The 25,324-nt window shown below is 47.1% G+C and overlaps 1 protein-coding gene across 1 annotated transcript in view; it reads right to left on the bottom strand.

Moving 5' to 3' along the window:
• Alk (ALK receptor tyrosine kinase) overlaps positions 1 to 25,324 on the bottom strand; it is a 747,750-nt gene that overhangs the window by 507,432 nt on the left and 214,994 nt on the right. Inside the window, exon 2 of the mRNA XM_045149222.1 lies at positions 16,084 to 16,203. Within this exon, the coding sequence (XP_045005157.1) occupies positions 16,084 to 16,203 (120 nt within the window). The remainder of the gene's footprint in view (positions 1 to 16,083; positions 16,204 to 25,324) is intronic.

Raw genomic sequence — 25,324 nt, 5'->3', positions numbered from 1 at the left:
GGTTGAAGACTAAGGGACACAAGGAGTGTTTTTCGGGAGTTTCAAGCCAATCTGAATACAAAGGAAGACTTAAGGGATTTTTCTAAGCCTGAGCAAAGAAGAGACGAGAGTCAAAAGTGCATCGAGCCTCCCATTGCCCTTTGAAGGTGCTATGGCGAGCGCCTGGAACTTACATATAGTCCCTTAAGTGCCCCATCCTGGTGCACGTCTTGGGCTGGAAAGCCCCTGTTTCCACTGAGCAGCTGTTCCCAGCTTCCTGGGCGCTAAGCCTCGGGCAGGGCTGCGTTGCGGTTGGCAGTGTCATGCACGTGCTTGGAGAGCAGACTTCGACCATCACAGTCAGAGTATTCAAGCAGCTGCTCACTGCCCGAACTCCGGGCATCTGTTTGACTGCATGTCACTGATGAGTTATCATAATATTTTCATGATTGAGCGCATTTCACACTGAAGCACTGTCTTAACTCGTGGTGTGAAATGTAACTTATTTGCTGGAAAGTTTGAGCATATCGGAGTACACACACACACACACACACACACACACACACACACACACACGCACATTCTTGAGCAGTTATCAGTTGAACGTGCCTGAGATTCCCCTTGCTATTCTCGGGGAATCTTGAAGCGAACTGAGCCCCCTTGGATTGCAATAACCTTTCAACCATGGTGTTGCAGTTCCCCCCTTATTGTTGGCAGACAGCGCCCGACCAAGAGCAGCTTGTGGGAGGAAAGGGGGGAAGGGAGCTCCATGACGGCAGGGGAAAACGTGGCATGAGCAGAGGGTGGACATCGCTTCCTGGCCAATATCAAGTGGGAAAAAGCAGCAGGATTAGGGGAAGTTGGCTATAACACCCATAACCTGCCTCCCCAAAATATACCTCCAACCAACAATTCCCTGTTTGCCACCAGCCGGGAACCTAGCGCTCGGGACACCTAAGGTTATGGGAGACGCTCGCATCAAAGCACGCATGGGGTATTTGCTTTCCAAGATGACAGCCAGCGTCGTTAGGGCAGAGGACGGTGGTGGGCACGTGTAGGTCTGCAGGCTTGGCTGTGTCCGGCAGGAAGAGAGGCTCCTGTGGAGCTGTGGAATCGCAGGGCTTCACAGATGAAGGGTGCCTCAGAGGACAGGCGCGCCTTTTCCTTCTGTTACAGGTGCAGAAACCCAGGCTTAGCAAGGGGAAGGTTCCAGCTGGGGCCCTTGATTATTGGGTGCGGAACCTAGAACCATCTTGTCTGTCCTACCAAAGGCTGTTACGTTATAGAACTCGACGTTCTGCTGTGCCGGTCATCATTTCTAGAATGTTCCACTGTGTTTACTCCACGAGGGAAAGGACAGGAAAGTTGATAGCAGTTCTGCAAAACATCTCCTTTTATTCCTCTTATGTTTTTACTTAGCACATAATAAATGTGTTTTCTCGTTGCTGCTTTTCAATAAGCAGCTCATGGTCCAAAAATGTCTAGGCAGCAAGGCTGAGATCTAGGGTCTTTCTAAAGGTCCCGGTCACCGTGGAAACACAGATCAGTTCCCTCAAAAGTATAGAAGCTTTGCAGACATGAGCAATTTGCAGACTTTATGGCCAAAATAACCATTTTATAACTGCCTCAATGCATGAGTTACTTTTACAAAATATTACTTTTTATTTATTTAACCGAGAGAGTCAGAGTGGGTATGCCAGGGCTTTCTGCCACTGCAAATTCTAGATGCATGCTCAACTTTGTACATCTGGCTTTATGCAGAAACCAGGGACTCAAACTTGGGCCGTCAGGCTTTGCAAGCAAGGACCTTTAACCCCTGAGCCTTCTCTCCATCCCTGCTAGTGACTTTTCACTGTGACCAAGAGGGCAACTTAAGGGAGGATTAATTTTGGCTCATGGTTTGAGGGGTACCCTATATCGTTGAGGGGTGGGGAAGGAATGAGAGCAGGGACAGGAGTGGGAGGTGGCCGGTCACTCCATCTTGGGTCAGAAGCAGAGCGAGATGAATGCTGGCATTCTTGCGTTGTTTTTATCCAGTCAGTCGGGGTCCCCAGCCCATGGCACGGGGCTGCCCACGTTCAGGGCAGGTCTTTCTCAATTTGGTTCATGTTCTCAGTAACCCAAAGATGTGTTTCGTTAATGCTCTGGGCATTCCTTAACATAATCACATTCAAATATTAACTCAGGCCTGGTGTGGTGGTGCACGCCTTTAATCCTAGCACTTGGGAAGCAGAGGTAGGAGGATCGCCATGGGTTCAAGGCCACCCTGAGACTACATAGTGAATTCCAGTTCAACCTGGGCCAGAGTGAGACCTTACCTCGAAAAAACAAAACAAAACAACAACAACAAAAAAATTAACTCGGCCTTGGTCCCTGGGTCCTGGTGCTGAAGCTGTGGAGGCTGGTGGCGGACAATGGACTCATGGCGCTCTCCACCCCGAGTCGCCTTAGGCTCTGCTTCATGGCAGCCCTTGAATCTCTGGGCGGGGAAACTTTCGGAGCTCCAGTTTACTCATCTGCAGAGAACATGTTATCTACTCCTCAGCAGTGCTCTGCAGATTAAACACTGCGATTGAAAAAAAAAAAAAAAGTACTAGCAAGGTCTGCAGAAAACAGCCAAGGTGGCCAAGTAAATACAACCTCCCACCTTCTTCCTGGGCTGTGGACCTACTCTGCCCTTGGATTGCTGAAGGCTGCACATGTCTCTGAAGCCCCTGGTTCCTCTGAGTCTGTTCTATAAAACAGATGCTAAAGCCTTTCCCCCACAAGCCCTGAGTCAGAAACAGGTAAAAGAAAGGCTTCAGGAAGTGCCCCGTCCTTGAATCTGACTCTTTATAAAGGCCAAGGGGAAAGGAGCTTTGCCCTGGTGTTGTTAGAGATAATAAGCCCGATGTATTATTGCCCAAAGATATTGAAGATAGCTTAGGAAGAGAAAAAGGTGTCTTTCAATGTTTTATACAAAATTAAATTAGAATGTAGAAAAGCCCAATTCATTTTCACCTAAAATGAACAGTGATATTAACTCCATTACTATTTAAAGCCAAGAAGGACAGCTTTGACAGCTATCAGAAGGCCTGCTCCAAGCAAGAATGCATTAATTCTGGGATGGGACATTTGCATGGCATAGCTCACTGGGTAAGGCCTCGCCCAAACAGCTCTTATCACACGCTCCAGAGTGCCTGGGTTGTATATCCTATGGTCTGTCTCAAATGCACACCAAACTCCTTTGCCAGGCACTGTCAATATGGCATAGCACCCTTCTGCCTCAAACAGGAGTAAGCCACATGTAATTAGAGGAAGGTAGGCTAGTTGAGATGGGCACAGAAGTAGTCAGCTTTGGGATGGGTGGTTGGGTGCTTGCTCTCCCACCTCCCCACAGGATCTTCAGTGATATGCATGGAACCTTTGAACCCTGCCCATGAGAGCTATGTGTAATGCCCATGCCTTTTCTTCGGAGAGTTTTTTTTTTTTTTTTTTTTTTTTTTTGGTATTAGAAGACACCGAACAGGACCAGTGTGGGTGTGGTGGTACAGACTTAGGATCCCAGCACTCTGGAGGTAGAGGCAGGAGGATCAAGTTCAAGGTCATCTTTGGCTACATAATAAGTTTGAGGCCAGCATGGAATACATGAAATACTATTTTGAAAATAAATAAAAGTAGAGAAGATCCTGGACACTGATTATACAATAGCATCTCAGCCCCAGAGACAGGCAGAACTCGGCAGGGCCTTTGAGACACTTCGGCAGCAAATGGCGTGTCAACACAAGCAAGGCACCATCTCCCCATTTCAGCTTTCCATTATAAAGGTGAATTGTCTGAGTCATGAGAGGGCGAGTGGTATTAACCTCAGGACCAGAGAATGGCAGCTCCTGGAGAACCACTGGGGCATCGATCTCCATGGCCCAGAAGCACAAGGTCCTTAGTGGAAGTGTAATTGAAGGGTCTGTTTCTGCTCCTCTAACTTACAGTTTGGTTAGTGTCCGTGGGATTTGTTCACTCCCACTCCAGAGAAGGGCCAGCCGCCCATGGACATGATTAAGGGACCACCCTGTGACCAACTGCCGGCACCAGAACCAGCCCCACCTCGCTGCCGCCCTCTGCCATCGCCAGCCCTGGGTTTGTCTTGGACATGGAGGAAGCAGTGGCCACGGAAGCAGCTGTTACGAAGCGCCGGTGTTAACTGGGTCTCTGCCCGCTAGCATAGCCGGCGAGGACTGAGGATCCAGTGAGCCAGCACCCTTCCAGAGCAGTGACTTGGGGATCTTACAAAGGAGAAATTGAGAAGGAACATTAGAAACCATCTGGCCTAGATCTTCTACTTGGGGAATTTGAGGCTAAGAGAGGGTAAGTGACTTACGGATGGTCACCAGCACATCGGTGGCTGAGCTGGATGCCCGCTGTCACGTGGTGCGTCTTTCTGGGATCACCTAGTCTATGGAATCTTTATTTCACAGGGGAGGAAAATAAAGTCTGCACAGGAGAAGTCACTGGTCCCTCCTGGACCCAGTCTGAATCCCCCATGGTCTTTGTCTAATGTTATGTTCTGTTTAAAAAACTTTTGTTGACAATTAAAATATATTTTTTATTTATTTGTTTGATAAAGAGAAGCAGATAGTGGGAAAGAGAGAGAAAAAATGGGCACGCCAGGGCCTCCAACCACTGAAAATGAACTCCAGATGCATGTGTCACCTTGTACGTGTGGTTTACATGGGATGTGGGGAGTTGAACATGGGTCCTTAGGCTTGACAAGCAAGTGTCTTAAGCACTCAGCCATCTTTCCAGCCCAAGGCTGCTTCTTTAAATTATAAAACCATTTTATTATTATTTATTTATTGGAAAGAGAGAGAGAGGGAGAACCAGGGATTCAAGCCACTACAAACGAACTCCAGATGCATGCAGCACCTTGTGCATCTGGTTTATGTGGATCCTGGGGAATTGAACATAGGTCCTTTTGGCTTTGCAGACAAGTACCTTAACTACTAAGCCATCTCTCCAGCCCCCAAGGCTGCCTTTTGATGGTTCTGGAAAGCTCCTAAAGGTGAGATCTGTTCATGGGCCAGGTGCTAAAGTGAGAACAGAATGAGAGAAAGCACTGACCTGAGAATTACCCTTAATTACCTTAAAGACCTCTGGGGTTATGAGAAGGCCTCCCAGCTCCACCATAAGCCTTGCGTTTTGGAGCCATGCATTTAACCACTGCTTAAATCTTGGCCTTCTTGTATGTATATCATATATTCAGACATTAGCACCAGTAATAATGATAAAAGTAATCCTGTCTCCTATTGGCTCACATGGACGTGTTTCTCATGTCTTCTATCAGCTCACGTGGATGTGCTTTCTTGGCTATAAGGTGGATGCATGGTCTTGCTACCTTGCCAGTTTTTCTCCTTTTATCACCAGGAACTAAAGGATGAACTGAACCCACTTGATCTTGGAGGACTCGGGGAGATGTTGACTGGCACAGGGCCCCCCCTTTCCCTGCTTCATATCAACATCTCAGGTTCTTGGGGCGCCAAGGTGTCTGGGGAAGCAATGCATGAGTTTTAGAAGCAGATCTCCTACCTGAGATCCAGCTGTGGCAGTTGGAAGCTTAGCTTTGCCACTAGGGAAAAATGCTTATGATCTCTGTCTTCTGATCGTTTTTCATTTATGAAGTGGGGATTAAAGCAGAGCCCATCTTTTGAACTTGTCATGACTGAATGAAATACTGTACACTGAACCCCACATGTGGGGGATGCCTGCTGCTCAGCCATCTTTGCTGCTCTTCAGGTGGGCTCAGACCAGGGATGACAGTGGCTGTCCAGCACCCAACACCATGTTCAACATGGTTGTAGTCAGAAGCAAAAGGGACAAACATACGCTCCTTGCTCAGTCTTTCTTCTGGAAGACCGCATGAGGTCATGTAACTTTATGCAAGTCATTTAATCTTTATAGAGCTCAGCTTCCTGATTGGAAAAATGAAGTAGTGGAGTAAAATTATTTCAGGTATGCTCTCTCTTACCATGCCAAGACTAGTTGCCCCCTTTGAGAAGGTGGCCAGAGTTCTCTAATGTGGCTTTCGCCAGCTGGGCAGCAGGAACCCAGGAGTCCTGACTCCCACCCTTGAATGGGCTTGGATGATTAAGGATCGCTACTCCCTCCTTCTGGATAATCTCCTACGGGGGCGCTTAGCTCACTAGTCACCTTTGGTATTAATCCACCAGCTGCCATCAACATCTGGTCACTCACTTCATAATGCTAAGTACCAAACCGTCACTCACACCCACTGTTCATTTGTCATGGGGCCCCAGAATCTGAAATCATTCACTTCCTTCCCATCGTCCTGCTCCCTGGAATGCATCTGAGAACCAATCACCCAATTCACGACATCTGTTTCACTCACTTATAATCAAGCAGCCGGGAGGAAGGGCCAAGTCGCCTTCAATCAATCAATTACATAAACACAGCCCCGAAGGGGGGAGGGGTGTGTGCATGAGTGCACAAGACGGTGGGAGACGGGCACAGAGAGCTGGGTCCTTGCTCTCTTACCTGCAGCTGCTACAATGCCACCGAAAGAAAAGGGTGATTCTGCTCGTCATCTGAACAGAACACCGAGAGGAGTTATAATTGCAGGCATCCTGAGGTCCATCAGCCCAGCTCCCACCCCATTCTAAATGGAAACCCTGACTTTTAGGAAGATGAAATGACTTGGCCAAAATGGCATGGCCTTGGATGTAGAGGAGTAACAGACTCGAGACAAGAACCCAGATTGTACTTCCAGCTCAATGTTCTTTAAAGTTAATATTCTTACAATTTCTAGGAAGCATTCATGCCGTGTGTGTGTGTGTGTGTGTGTGTGTGTGTGTGTGTGTGTGTATGTGTGTGTGTTTTCTAGCAGTAGGGCTCTCAAGCAGAATAAAGAAGGGAGGGCATGGTGAAAACCCTAGCATTAGATACCATACTCAGTAAGACACCCTCTCTAAATGAGATCTTTGTGAATGAGATTCCTGAAACCATATTAATGGAGAATAGCTCCAAGCTGTGTGGCCTTCCGTGGTAAAGAGAGACTTCAGAATCTGCAAAGTGTCTCTCCTAGCATTCCCGTGTCTCTGAAGAGAGAGGACCTACTGAGCGCTGTGATTGAACATGAAGGTTCCTGGTTGAGGGCAGTCTTGAACTAGGTACCAGGCTTCCCTAGCATGGACTCTACTGGCCAGAAATGCCCAGTCCAACTGGAGAGATAGAGTTGATCACATCTAACTAACTCTTGGAGAGTACAGACCCAGTGAAGTAGTGTGACACACAGTGAGGAAAATGTCTGTATTGCATCTTGAAGGATGAAAAGGTTTTGACAGATAGTACAGGAACATGGAAAGTTGCTGAGCATAGAAGAAGGAATGTAATTTGAGGGGGACAGAAAACTAGCTTTACTTAACTTTGGTCTAATCATGTAAGTTTTGAAGCTGGACTGCATGAAATAGTATCATAGATAAAAACTTCTTTCAGGGATCTGGAGAGATCTCTAAGTGGTTAAAGGTGCTTGCTTGTAAAGTCTGATGTTCCAGGTCCAATTCCCCAGTACTCAATGTAAAGCCAGATACACAAAGTGGCTCACATATCCAGAGTTTGTTTGTAGTGGCAAGAGGCCCTAGCATGCCCATTCTCTCTGTCTCTCTCTTAAATAAATGCAGCTATAAAAAAAATGCTTTCAGATTATATAGGGCAGACCCAGATTCTCAAAGAGTTTTCAGCAAAAAGATTCCAGCAAATACAAGGGTCACAGCACTAGAAATCATGACATGATCATTCCTACTTTGCAGAGAGAGGATCGGTATCTGTTTGATAAAAACTCACAAGAATGAGAGCTCGCATCCAAGGTGACCTTCTTTGCCTCATCGCCCTGCATTTTGTCCTTGGACACAGAGGCTGGAAGGTCACAGGCACACAGAGGGTTAGAATAGGCAATGTGGAAGGCATAAAAGTGACATGGCTCCCAAGCCCGGTCTTCAGTTGAATGAGCCCCAGAATCTAGGTGATGGTGTTCCTGGTTGACTGTGGAGAAACTGGTTTTGTTCTGGCAGTGAGTCCCTCCTCCTCATAGGACATGGCCCAACCGTGGCAACCCTTGGGCCAGCAAGTCCACAGCCCGGCTGTGAATCGCCACTCCACCGCTCATCCTGGGGAGAACACGGGCCTGTACAGGCCTCACCCACAAGATAACCGGACAGCCACTGGTCCTGAAAGCAACAATTCCTATGAGTTCCTCACAGATTAAATTATTCTAGTCGTCTTTCCAAGAAGGCTGGCTCAAGTCCTGTTAGTTCAAGGTCTCTTCTGACAGGAGATTTTGCATCTTGATTTCACTTGACAAAATACTTTATTTTAAGAAGGCTTCCTTTGCGCAGTCTTGGTCAATCATTTTCCTTAATGTGCTTTTTATTTTTTTGTTTATTTTTGGTTTTTTTCGAGGTAGGGTCTCACTCTAGCCCAGGCTGACCTGGAATTCACTATGGAGTCTCAGGCTGGCCTTGAACTCACGGTGATCCTCCTACCTCAGTCTCCCGAGTGCTGGGATTAAAGGTGTGCGCCACCACGCCTGGCCTTCATGTGCGCTCATGCCATTCTAGGCTGGTTAGAAATGCTCTGCATACGACATCTCAAATTTCCCTAAGCTGTCAAAACAAACTTCCTCAACTCACTCATGTCTGCCGAAATGCTTCTCTTTTATTTTATTTCTTTAGGTTGAGGAGACATAACTAAGGCCATCTAGGTCCCTGTTGGCCATCTTCACCTGCATGTCTTGAGGGCATTCCAAAAATAGCTAGCTCAATGTGGGGCTCACCACCTGCTCCTCTCCCCCAGCACGTTTTCTCACCCTTTCCCCTGGCTAAACGTTTCTGTCTTATTCGCGGTTGCAGCTAGTGGCATCTCCGTCCACGCAGTCCCTCCACAGTGCTCTCCGGAACAAGGACCCGACCCTCTGCTCCTCCCGTTTCTGGAATCTCTCCAGCTGCCTCTCCTGAGCGCTACAGCACACGTGGGCTTTGGCCCCAGTCGTGAGCACACGCAGAAGTGCCTGTTGTACCTGCGGCTCCCGCCCAGGCTCTCTGCACTCCGTGCCACGGAGCTGGACCCCGTCTTGCACCTGCAAACCCTGACCACAATGCCTTCATCGCTGGCTCCAGTGTTCGAGGAGGTCAAGGCACATGTCCACAGTGTCCACTTCCTTGGGTTCTTTACAGAACTGCCCTAAGGTGTCTTGAACACTCCTTTGTTGAGGCACTTGTCACAGGGCAGGCCAGACTACCTCTTTCTCCAGAGGTCCTTGAAGGAACCGAACATTTCCCGTTCATTGCTGGCATGTTGAGGGCATGACCACGCGTCCTGTGGGTGCTCAGTAATGAACGTTTACCCAGATGGTCTGTGCTGCTGGGGACACATGAAGGGGAGAATTAATGCAGGAGGGTCCCTCAAGTGGAAGGTCAGAATGGGAGCAGGAATCAGGGAGCTGCCGGTGCAGACGGAAGAACGAACCTACTCACGGGAGAAAAATCTGTGAAAGCAGATAGAGCCATGATGGCCTTTCACTCTGCCTTCTCATCGCCTGTCTGCCACTCTCTCATTCTCTAGGACCAATAGGATTTTAATTAATTTTTTTCTACTTTTGGCATTTTCATACTGGTATATAATATATTTTGATCATATTCCCCTCAACTGTTCTCTCGTATTCCCCCCTTCTCATTAATACACTTCTTCCCCCATTAATCCCCATCTCACTTTCATGTTTTTTTATTTTTTTTGGTCACCCACTGAGGTAGATGAGGGTTTCTTGCATGATCATGGAAGGCTGGTTACCACCCATGGTGACGCACTGACAGGCTCAGTCTTGGACAGGAAATCACAGCTGCTGTGAATTCATGAGTGGAACGGGCGTGTCTTATTCAGAAGACAGTGTTTCACAGCCCTCCTCCCCATCCTCCTGCTCTGATATTCTTTCTTTTCCCTTTTCTGGAAGGTTCCTCAAGCCTTGGAAAGGGTGGTTTCCATGTTTCATTTGACGCTGAGCCCACAGTAGTCACTTATTCTTGGTATCTCAAGTGGATTTCTTAGGACTTTCTTTTTCTTGTCATTAAGTCAGTTAGTCAATCATTCTTATGCTCTCTCAGTCAGACTTTTCCCTTTTCTGCCTCTCCTTGTTCAACTTCCCAGTAACATGAACTGTTCATATTTGAGTGGCTTTTCATTTTAGGAGCAAGGAGGAACATTTTAAACATGGCCTTTCATTGAATTTCTATGGACTGACTTCTTGGGTTCTCAATGCCTTGAGATGGCAGGTGACAGATGCTCCTGGTCTTATGTGGCTGTTAGCACTGCCATTCTCTTTGGGACTCAGACATTTTGGGGACTATAACCAGAGGCCCTTTGTGTGACAAGGATAGGGATACAGATGTGTAAGCTAGGGAATTTGGGGTTCCCTGGCTCAGAGAGCAGGGCTGGGAAGAGAACACAGAGGGACGTGGTCCTGCATGGACAGAGCTGCTAAGGAGCTTTCAGTCCTGACAGCAGTCCACAGGGGAGTCCGGGGACTGCTTTTCTGTGATGCCAGGCTCCCGAAGGCCTGAGTGACCGGTGGTGGTCAGGCACATTAAATATGCAATTTCAGAAATGTGATCAAACTGACTTCCTGCCAGAGCTATAAAGCAGTTCCCACAGAGAGCTACAGGATCTTTTTGTTTTCTACTTTTGATTCTCTGCATTAGGTTAATTTTTTGAGAGAGAAAGAAAGAGAGAAGGGTTTAATTTACCCAGTCTTTTCAATCAAAGAAATTGATACATTAACAGGCCGGGTGATGGTGGAGGTAGCAGCAGGGAAAGTAATTAGAAAGTCTAATTTTTCTCTCCAAAAGCACTAGCCCCTAAATTAGAAATGTCCCCCAGGTCCAGAAAGTAGACAAAGTTTTAATAGAACTTTATTATTATTATTATTATTATTATTATTATTATTATTATTATTATTGAGGGAGAAAGCGGCAGAGTGAGCAAGAGAGAGAATGGACAAGCCAGGACCTTCAGCCCGCTGTGAACAAACTCCAGATGAGTGTGGCCCCTTGTGGCACATGAGCAACATTGCACACTTTTGTCCTGTGTGTCTGGCTACACAGGGCCTGGAGATTTGAATGTGAGTCCTTAGGCTTCACAGGCAAGAGCCTTGGCTGCTAAGCCACCTCTGCAGCTCTGGATCTTTTATGCAAAGTCCAGCAACGCCTTTGTTAGGCTCCGACGCTGGGAGGGTATTTTGTTGCCGGAGTGAAGGTTGTGGCACAGAGGGCTACATGGAAGAGGGTTAGGTTCATGTCTTAAGTCTACCATAGCACAGCCCAACAAACTGGTGGCTTGAAACAACAGAGAGCTATGCTCCCACCATTGCGTAGTCGGATGCCTGAAGGCAAGGAGCAGGAAGGTCGTGCTGCCTCTGGCGCTCTCGGCGACAGCTGCCCATGTCTTGCTCTTCACTTCCTGACACACAGAAGCATTGCTCCTGTCAGATTCCACAGTCGCATGCGGCCTGCCCCGTGTGTGTCCCTGTCTTTCTTTTCTCTTCTTGTAAGCATCCCAGTTATACGGCATTCATGTCCACCTTAATCTGGTTGGAGGTCATCTGAACTTGACTGTATGTGCAAAGATTTTGTTTACAGATAAGGACTCGTTTGCAGGTACTGGGGTGTTAGCACCTTAAGATGTCATTTGAAGAGTACAGCGCAACTTGTGATATTAACCATCGTATGAGGTGGAGAATAAGAGGTTGAGAAGCACATAGACTATCTACAATGGCAAGGGTCCTAACTCATGTTTAATGATTAATGTTGTTACCTAGCCTAGCTACAATGTGGACACATCCACGTGTTGGACGTACAGGTACCCAAGGTCTTGATCACTCAGTCCCAACTCCATATCACTCAAGAAGGTGAACATTCTCTAGGGAGGGAAGGTCACCTTTGAAGTTTGGAGTCAGAGAATCTCTATTCACCCTTTTCTGAGGGCACCTCCTTTGTAGTTTGAGAGGACATTCATAAACTCCATTCACCTTCCATTGACATGTCTGTACAGGGTAATTTCTACCCACTATAATTTCATAACATCACTTAAATGGGAAAAGTGTATAAGGGAGTCTCTTGCGACTGTCACATTTGTGCATGTGATGTGTGGACTGTATGTGTGTGTGTGTGCAGATGCATGCAGCGGCCAGGTGAGGAGGTCCAGCGCCTGTCCTCTTCTGTCTGTCCTCCACCTTACTCCCTGAGAAGAGTCACTCACTCAACCTGGAGCTCACTATAGTGTGTGTGTGTGTGTGTGTGTGTGTGCGTGTCTGAGAGAGCTTCGCTGACCAGTGAGCTTCTTGTCTCCATCCTCCTCAGAACTGGAGTTGCAGGCATGAGTGGCCGTGCCCAGATTTTCAGGTGGGTTCTGGGGATGGAACTCAAGTCCCCACGCTTGCACAATAAACACTCATCCACTGGTCCATCTCCCTGGCCCACCCATTTTTTTAATGAATTAAAAAAAATTTTTTCTTGCTTTTATGAGGAAAAAAACCCTTTTGTTATTCTGCTTAAAGTACTCATGTGGGGCTGAAGAGATGGCTCAGCAGTTAAGGTTCTTGTCTGTGAAGCCTAAGGACCCAGGTTCAACTCCCCTGGAACCACAAAAGCCAGATGCACATGATGGTGCCTGTGTCTACAGTTAATTTGCAGTGGCTAAAGGTCCTGGTGTACCCATTCTTTCTCTTCTCTCTCTTTCTAACATATATATATATATATATGTGTACACATACATACATATATACATGGATACATTAAAGTTGATGTGATTCTCTTCATACTCAGAGCAGTAAACATGAGTTACCATTGAGAAGGGAACCATTTGTCCCCAGGACTCCAGAATTCAAGGTAGTACAGCCAGCCCCCTTTCACCACCCAAAATGGCTTCAGCCCCATAGCACCCATTAAGACTTGATGGGCACATTCGTACCTGGGCGTGCACTTAAGCCCATTTCTTTAGCCAAGCCTATAAATAAGTCTAAGGACACGGGAGCTGGTGATAAAAGCAAACACGAGACGTCTTTCTCCAGACATCCGCCCCTCCCAAGGCCCTGGGGGAAGAATGTGCGGGTCTCAGCTCCTCGTGATGAAATTAGCAGGCGATCGTCATTCAAGAAAGAGCTGGAGTCTGATACTGAATGCCACTGAAGAGAATCTATTTTACACAACATAAAAGGTCCCGACGTAAATTAGAAGAAATATGGGGAGCCTTCAAAAAGGTAGGTCAAACTTTTTCCTCAAGCAGATAATTACAGGCTGGGGGTGAGTAAATCTTATTAGCCTTTTTCTAACTCATCTCTTCCCATAAAACACCAGCAAGAAAGAAAGTCACTCTGTTCAGGATGGACAGCCTGCCTGAGAGAGAACTGGTGGTTCATGGTCCATCTCGTGGCCCATGGTTGGGTTGTTGACTCTGTCCTCACTGGCCCGCCTGTCCCGCCAGAAGCCAGCTGAAGCCAGCCAGGCAACAGGAAGCTCTACTCTTGCCTTGCTGACACTTTGGGATGTCTCTGACATGAAGAACTATCTCTTCAGGCGACAATTTTCCAGTCAGATTTCTCTGCCCATGTTTGAGGACTTAAAATTAATGAAGTTGTTAACATTTCTTAAAATGTCTTTCCTGGCAGTTGAAAGGTATGGATTTATCACCAATGAGCCTGCTGGCGAAACACCACTAAGGCGATGGCGGGCTTTGGCCCTAATTCCACCTTTGGCTTGTTCTGTGACAGGTCTCGGAGTGAGTCCCCAAAGTCACTCATTGTGTGTCAATGAGGCTCGCTGCCTACAAGGTTATTTATCTGGCCTATGAACTTTCAAACGTAGGGCTGGATCTTACCGATCCTTCAGTTTGCCTCAGCTCAAGCATGTGACATGGGGCCAGACACACAGAGGTGGATCCGGAGGTGCTGGAGCAGGTGGGGATCATGGGGTTGTCACGACTCTCACAGAATTAATAGGGTAGGAAGAAGGAAAGGCTTTCCAACAGGGAGCCACCCAGTCAGCAAGCAGTGGCCCTTTCTGCTGGAGTCAACACTAGTGACGGTGCTGACCTTAGTGCCCAGGCCCAGCGTGTGGGTAGGAACTGCCAATGGGTTGGGTCTTCTCTACCAAAATGTGAAACCTAGGGCTCTGGGCCCACGGAGAACTTGAGAGGGAGCTGGGGAAGCCTGCCCCAGATGGTCATAGCACCTCTTGGACACATAAGGAAGGTGGGGGCTCAGAGAGAGGTGGGCTTTGGCCAAGGACAAGCAGTGGCTGAAGAGGGGCTTTGTAAACCCCTGTGCCTTTCTTCTGTCAGTCTGCACCCTCCCCCAACAGGCCCCATGGGGAAGAGCAGTGTGCAGAACACACACCCCTACTTCCTCTGCACACGGCTCACGCTATAAAGTTGTCCTTCTGCAGAGATGCTGGGTAACTTTGGGAGGAAACGTGAAGCGTTCTCTGAAGACCAGCCGTATTACAAATCTGGTCACAAAGCATTCACCACACAAAGCACCAGATTTCAATTATTTATAGACACTTGGCTTTATCGTAAGATGACACTCAGTGTCTGGCTTAAATAAAATCAAGTAGTAATTCTTATCACGAATCTCTTGAGAACACTGATTCTTCCCTCCCTCTGGGGATGCTTAGGAGTAGCGGGAAACATCTCAGCTCAAAGTATAATCCTCAACTGCCATAGGGCTTTTGACACTAGTTTTAAAGGTTTGAAATGAAAGGTATTATTAATGTGAGCCAAGACTAACTGTGTAATAGATGAGGGCAGTAGGCTTCAGACTGAAGCTCTTCTACAGTGGGTGGAACATCTCTGTTAGGTGTTCTTTAAATAGCTCAGGCCCAAAGGCACAGGCTGAGTAGCAAGAATAGGTAAATATGCCTAGAGGGCATCCTGAACACAGTGCTGTGCTGGGTTCATAAATACTTAATTGGCTCAGGCCTGATGAGAGAATTCCATCTCTGGAGGCCTTGTGCATCCATTCATCATATACAAGTCTTTGGCAGTGTCCTACTTGTGAGGGGTAAAGTGGGACTGGTACCAGTCTCAGGGACCTCACCACAACAAAGAGGATGTTTCCCTGGAAATGCACCAGCTCTCCTCCAGCCCCGTTTTTCCTGTTGCAGAGGCCCAGCTGCTAGGAGCCGCTGTGTAGGCACTAAGCATGAGAGTGGGGAATTCTATCCCATTTAAATATTCTACCCCGTACCAAACCCGACACCATGAAATACTCTGAGTGGTTCTAACACTTCCAGGACAGCAGCTCATAGGCTCAGTTGCTGGCTTTCTGTGAGAAATGGTAAATATAACTAAAAAGTTCCTATCTTTGTAACTAGTAGGCCCACCCAATGTAATATTGCCAGATTAAGTTTCCATATATGTAAAAAAAAAAATGGAAGTGGGCCACTCTGGGACAAGAACAGAATCAAGTAAGCAGAAATAATATCAAACCACATGTTTGAGAAACTTTAAGGAATTACTCGGATGTAAGGGAGTCACTGAAGGAAGACGTATGGCCTTCCTTGAAAGATGCTATGTTTTGCCAGGTGTGGTGGTACACACCTTTAATCCCAGAAGCTTGGGAGGCAGAGCTAAGGAGGATCACCTTGAGGTGGAGTCAGCCTGGGACTGCAGAGGGAGCGAGACCCCACCGAGAAAGCTATAAGCCAACAACAAAAAGATGCTGTGTGTAAAGAGCCTGGGATCCAGAGAGCTACGGCCAAGCGCACGTAAGCACCGCACTGAATGCTTGGTGAGGAGGGGTCGGGAAGCACACACACTTGGAGGGCGGAACATGGCAGCACAAAGGCCCTTAGCTTCCTCCAGTGTACTCAATGCCGTTTGAACGGCTCAGCCAGAACGGTCTGGTGGGATGAAGTACCAACAACGCATGGAGGGTACAGTCATATGTGTTTTGCTTATAGTGTGTTGAGGGATTCCTGGAACAAAATTGATCACAAACTGGAAGCCATGGCTCCCTTAGTTACAGGACAGTAACAGTTCATCATAACAAATGATCAAAACTTCACTCACCGTATCGACTGCGATGGAACAGGAAAGGGAAGGAATCTTTCATTATCCAGGTCAGATTCCACACAAAATGATCAGGGGGAGGAGAAGGCATGCTTGTTGGTGACTCCAAGGAGTTATGACCTGGACATAAAAACAAAGAAGAAAACATTGATTCTTGAGTTTAGGGCGGGTCTTATAGCCATCATTCAGGACCAGTGATAAAGAAGGCTCAGGGCTAGGGAGACGGCTTAGTTGGTAAAATACAAAAAAGCTAGATGTTGTGTCACATTGTTGCCATCCCAGTGCTGCAGACAGATCCCTGAGACTCACTGGCCAGCTAGTCTACTTAGCGAGCTAGTGAAGGACTTTTACTCAAAGAAGGTGGACAGAGGCGAACTGGAGAGATGGCTCAGCGGTTAAAGGCACTCGCTTGCAAAGCATGATGGCTTGGGTCTGATTCCACAGTGCACAAGTAAAGTCACATGCACAAAATGGCACACACATCTGGACTTCATTTACATTGGCAAGAGGCACTGGTGCTCTGTCTCTCTCCCCTTTCAAGTAAATAGAAATACAATAGATATCTTTTTAAAAAGGTAGATATAGAATGAGCAATGACACCTTAAGATGTCATCTGGCTCACACACACACAGGTGAGCCTGCACACACACACACACACACACACACACACACACACACACACACACACAACAATCGTTCATTAAGAAGCTTGTATGGCATTTGTTAAAAAGATGAAGAAAAAACAAGTTTAAGGCACCAGCCGATTGAGTTGACCTCAGGACCATTATGTACATTTCCTAACAATTGCAGCCAGGTCTAAGCAGTGTGCAGACTGGAATGCAGCTGTGCCATGGATCTCAGGAAGACGAACTAGAAGCCGGGAAACTTAATAGCTCAGCCTAATAGCTCGACCCAAAGTCTATTCCGCCTGCAAGAATTTGTGCAACTTCGTAGAGAACTTCAATTCATCTCATCCAAATAATGCCTCCATCTCCACACTCAGACTTGTAGCTTCATCTAATGTTGTTTGCTTGGGTTATTGCCTTATCAATGAGAAGGTTGAAATTGCACTCAGAAGTTACGAGCACTTACAATTATGTGATTTTCAGGGAGGAAAAAAAAAAGTTAGGTTATGAGTTTTTCCCATATCCAAGAGACCAGAGAGCCACGAGGATTAATGTTTCGGATTTGCATGAGAGAAAGAAGGGTTGAGGGCAGAGAACATTAGTTCTTTATTTAACAGAACCTCAAGTGGGTTTCATGGTGAGAAGCCATCTCAGTCTGTCTACAAATCAAATGAGCTTGCATGCTACATGCTCTTATATAGTTCTTCCCCGAAATCCTTCAACTCAACCACTATTTGCTAATGCTTTATGGCAGGCAAAACTTTTTCTGTTAAAGAAGAAGGATTTCAGCGATAGTTCTGTTTAGCAGATGTGTTGTACTGAAGCGAGCAAGAGGAGGTGGGAGTTGGGGGCTGGGCAGCTCCCACGGAGCAGGGCAGCATCCAGCTATCTCCTCTGACACGTGATAGACACGGGGATGTGCGAAGATAGGAACCATCCTCTCCATTTCACAGGTGTGACTCCTGGAACTCTAAGAAGCAAGGGGTGGGACGCGAGACTGACCCCAGGCTTGTCAAGCACCAGGAGGATGTGTTCTCCCATGAGCGGCCAGTCTGCTATGCCAGCGATCACTTGGGGTGACTGTGTGGAGAAAGAAGGGCAAGAAGGAAGAGCGGAGCATTTTCTCAGCTTATCTTCCTTGCAGTCTCTTCTGCACCAGCAGTTCAGGGTCCTGGTCCCTCTTGCCTCTAAGTTCCTTTGGCAACAACCCCACTTCAAACACTGTAAGGAAATCTCTAGCCTGGATGCCCACAGCAGCCTCCTTCTTTGAGATGCTTCCTCTGTTTCTATAGACACTGCACTTGGGAGAAGACAAACAAAGAGCCATCTACCCCTTCAAGTGGAACGGGCGCATTCTCGGGACCAGTGGATCTCTGCTCTCTGTAGCTGTGAATTGGAAGCAGTGGGTATAGGAAAGAGTTCTTGACTTTCATCCGATCTACAGAGATCAGTTGTGCAAGGCACATCTTCCTGTAGCATTTCTACAAAGAGGCTCCGAGGCAATGTAGCGCAAGGGCTCAGAAGCTATGCTAGGCGTCTGCAGAATTCCACCCTCATATCAGCTCTGCTTCAGAGAAAGACAGTGGGACTCAGAGAAAGGAAGCCAGGGCCATCCAGGTTCTGCATAGGGCTAAGAGAAGTCGACTTTAAAACAATGATAATGTGACTTGGGGGGTTCCATACACCATAATCCCAGCGCCTGGGTGAGACATAAATAGAGGACAGCCTGACAGCGTAGCACGATGCTGTCCCCAGTGTAAGTAAATAAGGCAGGTCAGTCCCAGTGGCTCTACGGCTCATCAGCCTAATCTACTTGGCAGGCTGCAGCCAGTGAAAGGTCCTTGCTCAAAAACAAAGCGCATGTGCCTGAGGAATGACACCTGAGGTTGTCCTCTGGCCTCCTCACGTGCACACGCACACACACGCACCCTGCATATGCACACAAATACACACTGAAGCCAAAAACCTTAATAGTATGTATTAAGAATGTACTAAGTACCATACTAATTTACCTTATTTTATTTTATCATTTGAGAGTGAGAAAGAAAAAGAGTCAGATAGAGAGAGAAAAAGGGCATACCAGAGCCTCCAGCCATTGCAAACAAACTCCAGATGCATGTGCCACCTTGTGCATCTGGCTTACATGGGTCCTGGGAAATGGAACCTGGGTCTTAGGCTTCTCGGGAAAGTGCCTTAATCACTAAGCCATCTCTCCCGCCCCTAAGTATTTTAAATGTATGATTTTATTGAGTTCTTTCAATAACCTATGATTCAGCATTTTATTTGTCCTCATATTGTAGCTAAAGAGACTAAGGTTTCATGCCTGACTGTGGTCACACAGCCAATAGTGGACAGGAAATCACAGCTCAGCCTCATGCATTAGCTCAGCATCCCCCCACAAACATGTTCCCTAGAGGACCCACCAAACCCATGTAGGGTGCTCACTGGCTCTCTACAATGCCTTCCAGGGCCCCACAAGCACTGGGTAAGGTCAGAGATCACTGTCAAGCATGAGAGAGAAAAACCACAGTGTCACAATCCCAGGAGGAGGGTGACAACCCAGCCCCTACTGTGACTTCCACGTGATAACATCGGCATCTCTGTGTGAGTCATCAGCTTGGCTCAATTTTTAAGTAATTTTGAAGCAATAGGAAGTCTAAGATTCAGCTACACTTCCCTGTTTCCAAGTGATGTCATTCTTTGTAATTGTTCTGTTTGGGATGGTATTTACTTCTTCCTGGATGTGAAGAATTAAGCGAATGGGTTTGACTTCAAGGAGCACTCGGGACTCTGACTGGGCACAGAATGGCAATGACCTTCTACCTGGCTGAGGTCCAGGTAATATTCAGGTATCAAAAAGCATCTGAAAACATTCAAAAGGAAGGTCTGTGAGGGGTGAGTCATGGCACAAGGAGAAGCAGACATCACCGTGGGTCAACTCTACAGATTTAGCTTAATGCACTTTATAGCTTCAAAACTGCCAACAAATTTCTGGGCATCCTGAGTTGTATACTGGAAAAAAAAACACTGGGACTTTTATCTGCTCTTGCAAGAACTCCTAAAATTCTGAGCTCACATCACAGAAGCCCCAAGGTGGCCCCTGCAAAAGGTGAGGATGCTGGTTAGTGGGAAGAGGAGAGCTAACAGAAGTGACTAACAGAATAGCTTGCCCCTGCCCCCCACCCCCACATCTCACAAGGTGAACACCAAGGAGCAAACAGACATCCTACCCAAAATAAAGTTATGTGCCGAAGACGTCCCAGCCTGAAGAAAGGTGTTTGCCGAAGTTGGAAGCATGGGACGGGAGTGAGTACAAAGCTCATCAAATACATCACTGTAGAACGCATGGGAGAAAGCAATACATCCACCCATGTAGAAAGAAGGCTGCCTGCTCCCTTCAGAGCCACTGTCCCCACCCCTGCACCCTGGAGCTGGGAAGAAGTATTACATCATGAAGAGTATCCACTGCATGAGAAGCAGGATGCAAAAGGCGTGTGGGTCTTCCAGGAGCTCCCCGCCGAAGATGGGCTCCAGATGGACGGGCCTCGGCAGCACAGAGCACGCATGGTGCAGAAAAGGAGTGTGGGCTCCTCTCAAGGAAAAGGAGTCATGCACTCCAGGGGATAAGAGTGTAAGAGATGGGGGAGGGGAATGAGTTCCCACGAGCACAAGTGAGAACAGTGCTGGCCTGGGGGCCAAAAAGGAAATAAACACACCTGTGTGGAGGGCGTTACTGATTGGATACTGTAAGACTTTTTAGATTCTTGTGATTTCCTGATCCTGTCACGGCACCATGGGTCTGGAAGCAGTGTGGGGACCCTATGCTCTCAACATGATTCTCTTACTGTGAACGTTTCCCACACTGTTCCCTATTCAGACTCATCTCTACGGTAATTCCCTGGATACCTTCTTGGTGACCTTGTGTCTTGCTCCTTCGAAATGGTCCTGAAGCAGCATAGCGTGGCACTGGAGAGGAAAGGAAGAGAGTGCACAATGAAGCTGGTGAGCTTCACTTTCATTTCACCACCAGCAACCTCAAGAAGACGCTTAGGATTGTGCAGAAATCCTACTCCTTTCCCTGAGACCCAGTTCCCTTCTTCCAACACGGTACTCCACATGGAAATCCTACTGTTTACTCTGAGCAACACAGTTCCCTTCTTCCAACACAGCACTCCACATGGAAATCCTTCTCCTTCTCCTGACCAACACAGTTCCCTTCTTCCAACACGGCACTCCACATGGAAATCCTACTCCTTTCCCTGAGACCCAGTTCCCTTCTTCCAACACGGTACTCCACATGGAAATCCTACTGTTTACTCTGAGCAACACAGTTCCCTTCTTCCAACATGGCTACTCCACATGGAAATCCTACTCCCTCTCCTGACCAACACAGTTCACTACCTCCAACACAGCGACTTCAAAGTTCTCTTGCCCCTCAGGCTTCCAGTTCCCCTCATCCCTCCACATTCTTGGCAAGCACCTGTGTGTTCTTACTCCGTAAGGAAAGAGGAGCCCGTGTACCCATGCCAGGAATCACCCTAGATGTGCTTCCTTCACTTCTTGTGGAGTTCCCACCACCTGCAGCCTTCAGCCCTGCCAGCCCTCCTGAAAGATGCTCATCTGGCTCTTCCCAGTCACCTCCTCTTCCAAGCTGACCTCAACCACAAAAAATGGGCACCATCTTTTGAAAAAAGTTAACTTCCTGGACCTCCACACTCTTCTTTAGCCATTAATACCATGGCTCCACCCCTTCCAACAATGTCTTCAGAGATTTGTCTGAACTTTCATCCCACCATTTTATTATCTGAAATACAGTAAAACCAAAATTGTCCTTACTTCTCCAGAGCAGGGCCACTGGCAACCCTGAACTGGATCTGACCAGCCATCCCAGCAGCCTCTGGCCCAGCGGGTCCTCTCCCTGCCTGCCGCTTTCCTCACATTGCCAAGAACCACACTCTTCACTCATATCTGCCAGATCTTTCCCCGTGCTCCAGACAGAACTGGAGGAAGTTCTTCATTTCTAGTGACACTTGTCTGGGAAAGTTTCGGCTGAGCATGGACTGTGTCACAGTTATCAAGATGGAAGACCCTTTCTGCATCTCACTGAAGACCCTGAGCAGTGAAGAAGCAGATGGGTTTCTCCACCATTCACTAAGACCTGCACACCCATTCTGAGTCATCAATCCCGAGTCCACAGGACCACCGTGCCACCCTCTTCCTAAGACTTCAGGTACTCCTTCACTCCTTAGAGACTTCACCCAGTGAGTTTCTCTTTGTCTGACACATAAATAAGTTCAACTATAAAAGAATAGCCTTGGAATCTACTATCTGACAGTTCTAAAAGTTGGAGAATTTAGGTCTTTTCCCCATCTAAGTGAACTCTCATGGTGATGCCATCCAGTTTCATAACTTTAAATACCACTTCTAGAACCATTCTTCTAAATTTATATCTCCAGGCCCAATCTCCCCTAAACACAGAAAGAATATATGTAATGAATATATGTATACATGTAATGTATGTGTACACACACACACATACACACCTGCTCAATATATCCATTTTATTGCCTGGTAAGCACCTCAGACATAACACAGGCAAAAGCAGATTTTTTTAGGCCCTGCACCTAAACCTCAATTCAAAACTTGATGCCAATATGCACCCAGTTGCTTGAGCCAAAAACTGAGAAGCAATATGAAGCAATATCCCCTTTATTTTTCTCACACCCATTATCAATTCATCACCCAATCTTGATGACTCTTCTTGACTTTTATTCCCTCCCATCTTCTCCCTCATCACCTCTCACCTCAAAACCATCTGTGGAATCCCAGCTGGTTTCCCGCCACTCTGGTCTCCACTCACTACATAGACTGACCATTCACCCCTGGAAGTTTCTTGCCTACAAGGATCCCATTTGGTCTGGCCTCTGGTTTTCTCTCTGAATTTCCTACATAGACCATACTCTCATAAGCAACACTGCTAATTCCTCAAACAAATGGGGCACAATCCTCGCCTCAAGGCCTATGCGTAGGAAGGTTTTTCAGCCTGGAAAACACGTCCATCTCCGAGGCCTGCTCACTTTCTCCCTCTCTCTAGGGGCCTACTCATATGTCACCTCTCAGAAAGATTTCCCCTGATCACCCTAAAGACATGCCACTCACAGTAACCCACTTTCTGCTCCCTGCCCTGCGCTCACTGTCCTTCTGTGGAAACAACAGGGAGATCCCCTTGAACACCGTGCATCTCCCATGCTATTCACTGCTGTGTGCTCACGCCTGACATAGGTTGGGCATCCAGAGAGGATCTGTCAGAGAAATGAGACAAAGGCCCTGCAGAAAACTGGTAACTCTGGTACTTACTGGCCACGCAACTTTTAGTTCTCCACATACTCTGAGAAATAGCATTTGTTGGGGAATTATGGGAAGAATAAGAATAACTTATGCTCTAAACCTCCCAGGGTTTTGTGAGGGCCAAGTGAGACTGTGTGCATGACTTGCTCTTTTAAAAAATATTTCTTTTCATTTATTTACTTATTTGAGAGAGAGAGAGAATGGGCACACCAGGGTCTCCAGTCACTGCAACAAACTCCAGATGCATGTGCCACCTTGTGCATCTGGCTTTCGTGGGTCCTGGAGAATCAAACCTGGGTCCTTTGGATTCACAGGCAAGCGCCTTAACCTCCAAGCCATCTCTCCAGCTCAAGTCATGTCATTCTTAATGTCTTATACTTACAGCTCTATGTTAGACTCTAAGATGAACTAGAGTGTCTTTTTCTATATCTGAAGGATCCTGGATCAATCAATTCAACATCTGGAAGTCAAAAGAGCCTCACCAGCATTTTCCCATCACTCACCAGCTCACGTCTCACTCTGCTAACTGTCCATTCTCTCAACTACCAAAAGTGCAGCCCAATGGAGAAGTGTTTGTCTCCAGTCTTCATTTGTACAGGGCCTCATGGTCTGTCCATGCGACTAAGTGAATGTGAACAGCGTAGTGGATGTGGCCCGTTGGTATCAGTATAAGTAACAAGGACCTACACGTGTCGGCCGCTCATTTACATGCCTGCTTGGAGTTCACTCCCAGCCGTGTCTGACAGAGCTACATCAATAAACTGTAACAAATGTTTCCACTCGTAACACTCCTTGGAACTGCTCCTACCTTCTTTGTAGACATATTTTTTAACGTATTTATTTTCCTTTCTACAATAAAACAATCAGTAACAGCTTGCTAGTACCTCCCCCCTTTATTTGAAAACACTCTTAATAATGCATTGTTTTGCAATGATTTTGTGTCACACAAAGCAAAGCTTAATGTGACCAAATAAACAGTCACCCACATGTCTAGCAGTGGGGAGCAAGGGCAGTTCTGTGAGCAGCGCGAGGCGGGCCTAACTGGGGACTGACAGCCGAGGGGAAATGGTCTTGGCAACCCGCCTAGCTAAGCCCACACCTGTTCACCAAAAGGAACATTCTCGGTGAATTTACATGTCTACAAGAGGCAGCATGGATGGTGCCATTGCAACAGGCAGAGGGTTCAGTCTCAAAAGCAGAGGTGTGGTTTTAGAGAAAGGAAGAGAGAGAGCTAACAGATGTATTCTTTGTCCTAAAGACCCAGACACCTCCTCACACCTCCCCTAGGCTGGAAAAGGAGAGGGTTGAGCAAGCCGCTTGCAGAGAGCCCCTCTGTTTCATGCATATTTGGTCTTTCATAATCTGCTTTCATATTTTCTTCCAGCTGGCTCATTCAGAGAGGAGCTATGCATGTCAAGGGTGGAGTCTGAATGGAATTAAACACCCCCCCACACACACACATACACACACTCCATCTCGCCTTCCTGGAAGACCCACACCCATCCTGTCAGGAATATGTGTGCTCTTTCTTGGGAGCTCAAGTTCTGATGCAAAAATTACTCACTCATAACATCCTCTTATACCATTGAAAGTCCTACTTTCAAACACATGTTTCATGCCTCTCCTTCAGTCCCAAGAGAACCTGTAAGTACAGAGCTCATTTAGTGGTGAAACCTTTCCGTCAGCCTGAGAAGGCAGGCACCCTTTCCAAGGTGCAACATTAGGGACCATTGAGACAATATGGGAACTATTGATGTCATGGTCTCCATCCTCGGGAAGCTGGTTACTTGAAGGGTATGCTGTGGAAACACACCACAAAGGGAATCCCTAAGAAGTGGTACAAAAGTGGCTGAAACAAGGAAATTTGAAGCCCTAAAACTTCAGCCACTGTTTACTCTTAGCCTTTCTTCCCATTTAAGAATTTCAGATTCCCATATCGTATCCTTTCTTTACTTCTTGGCTGTGTGTGTGTGCATGCATGCGTGTGTGTGTGTGTGTGTGTGTGTGTGTGTGTGCTCCCATGTGGGTGGGCATGTATGTGTGTTGTATGTGTATGTATGTATGCATGCTTCAATGTGTGTGGTATGGGTATGCATGTAGAGATAAGATTGACATCAGGTATCAAACACAATTGCTCTTCACTTTATCTATAGAAACAGGGTCTTTTATTGATTCATGTGGTGTAGCTAGCCAGCTTGCTTGGCATTTATGTGGGTGGGGGTGGGAATCCAAACTCAGGCTCTAAAACTTGCTTGGCAAGTGCTTTA

This window comes from Jaculus jaculus, chromosome 5 (assembly GCF_020740685.1).
Source record: "Jaculus jaculus isolate mJacJac1 chromosome 5, mJacJac1.mat.Y.cur, whole genome shotgun sequence".
In the NCBI taxonomy this organism is placed as follows: Eukaryota; Metazoa; Chordata; class Mammalia; order Rodentia; family Dipodidae; genus Jaculus; species Jaculus jaculus.
This window is presented reverse-complemented; position numbering and strand designations above follow the sequence as displayed.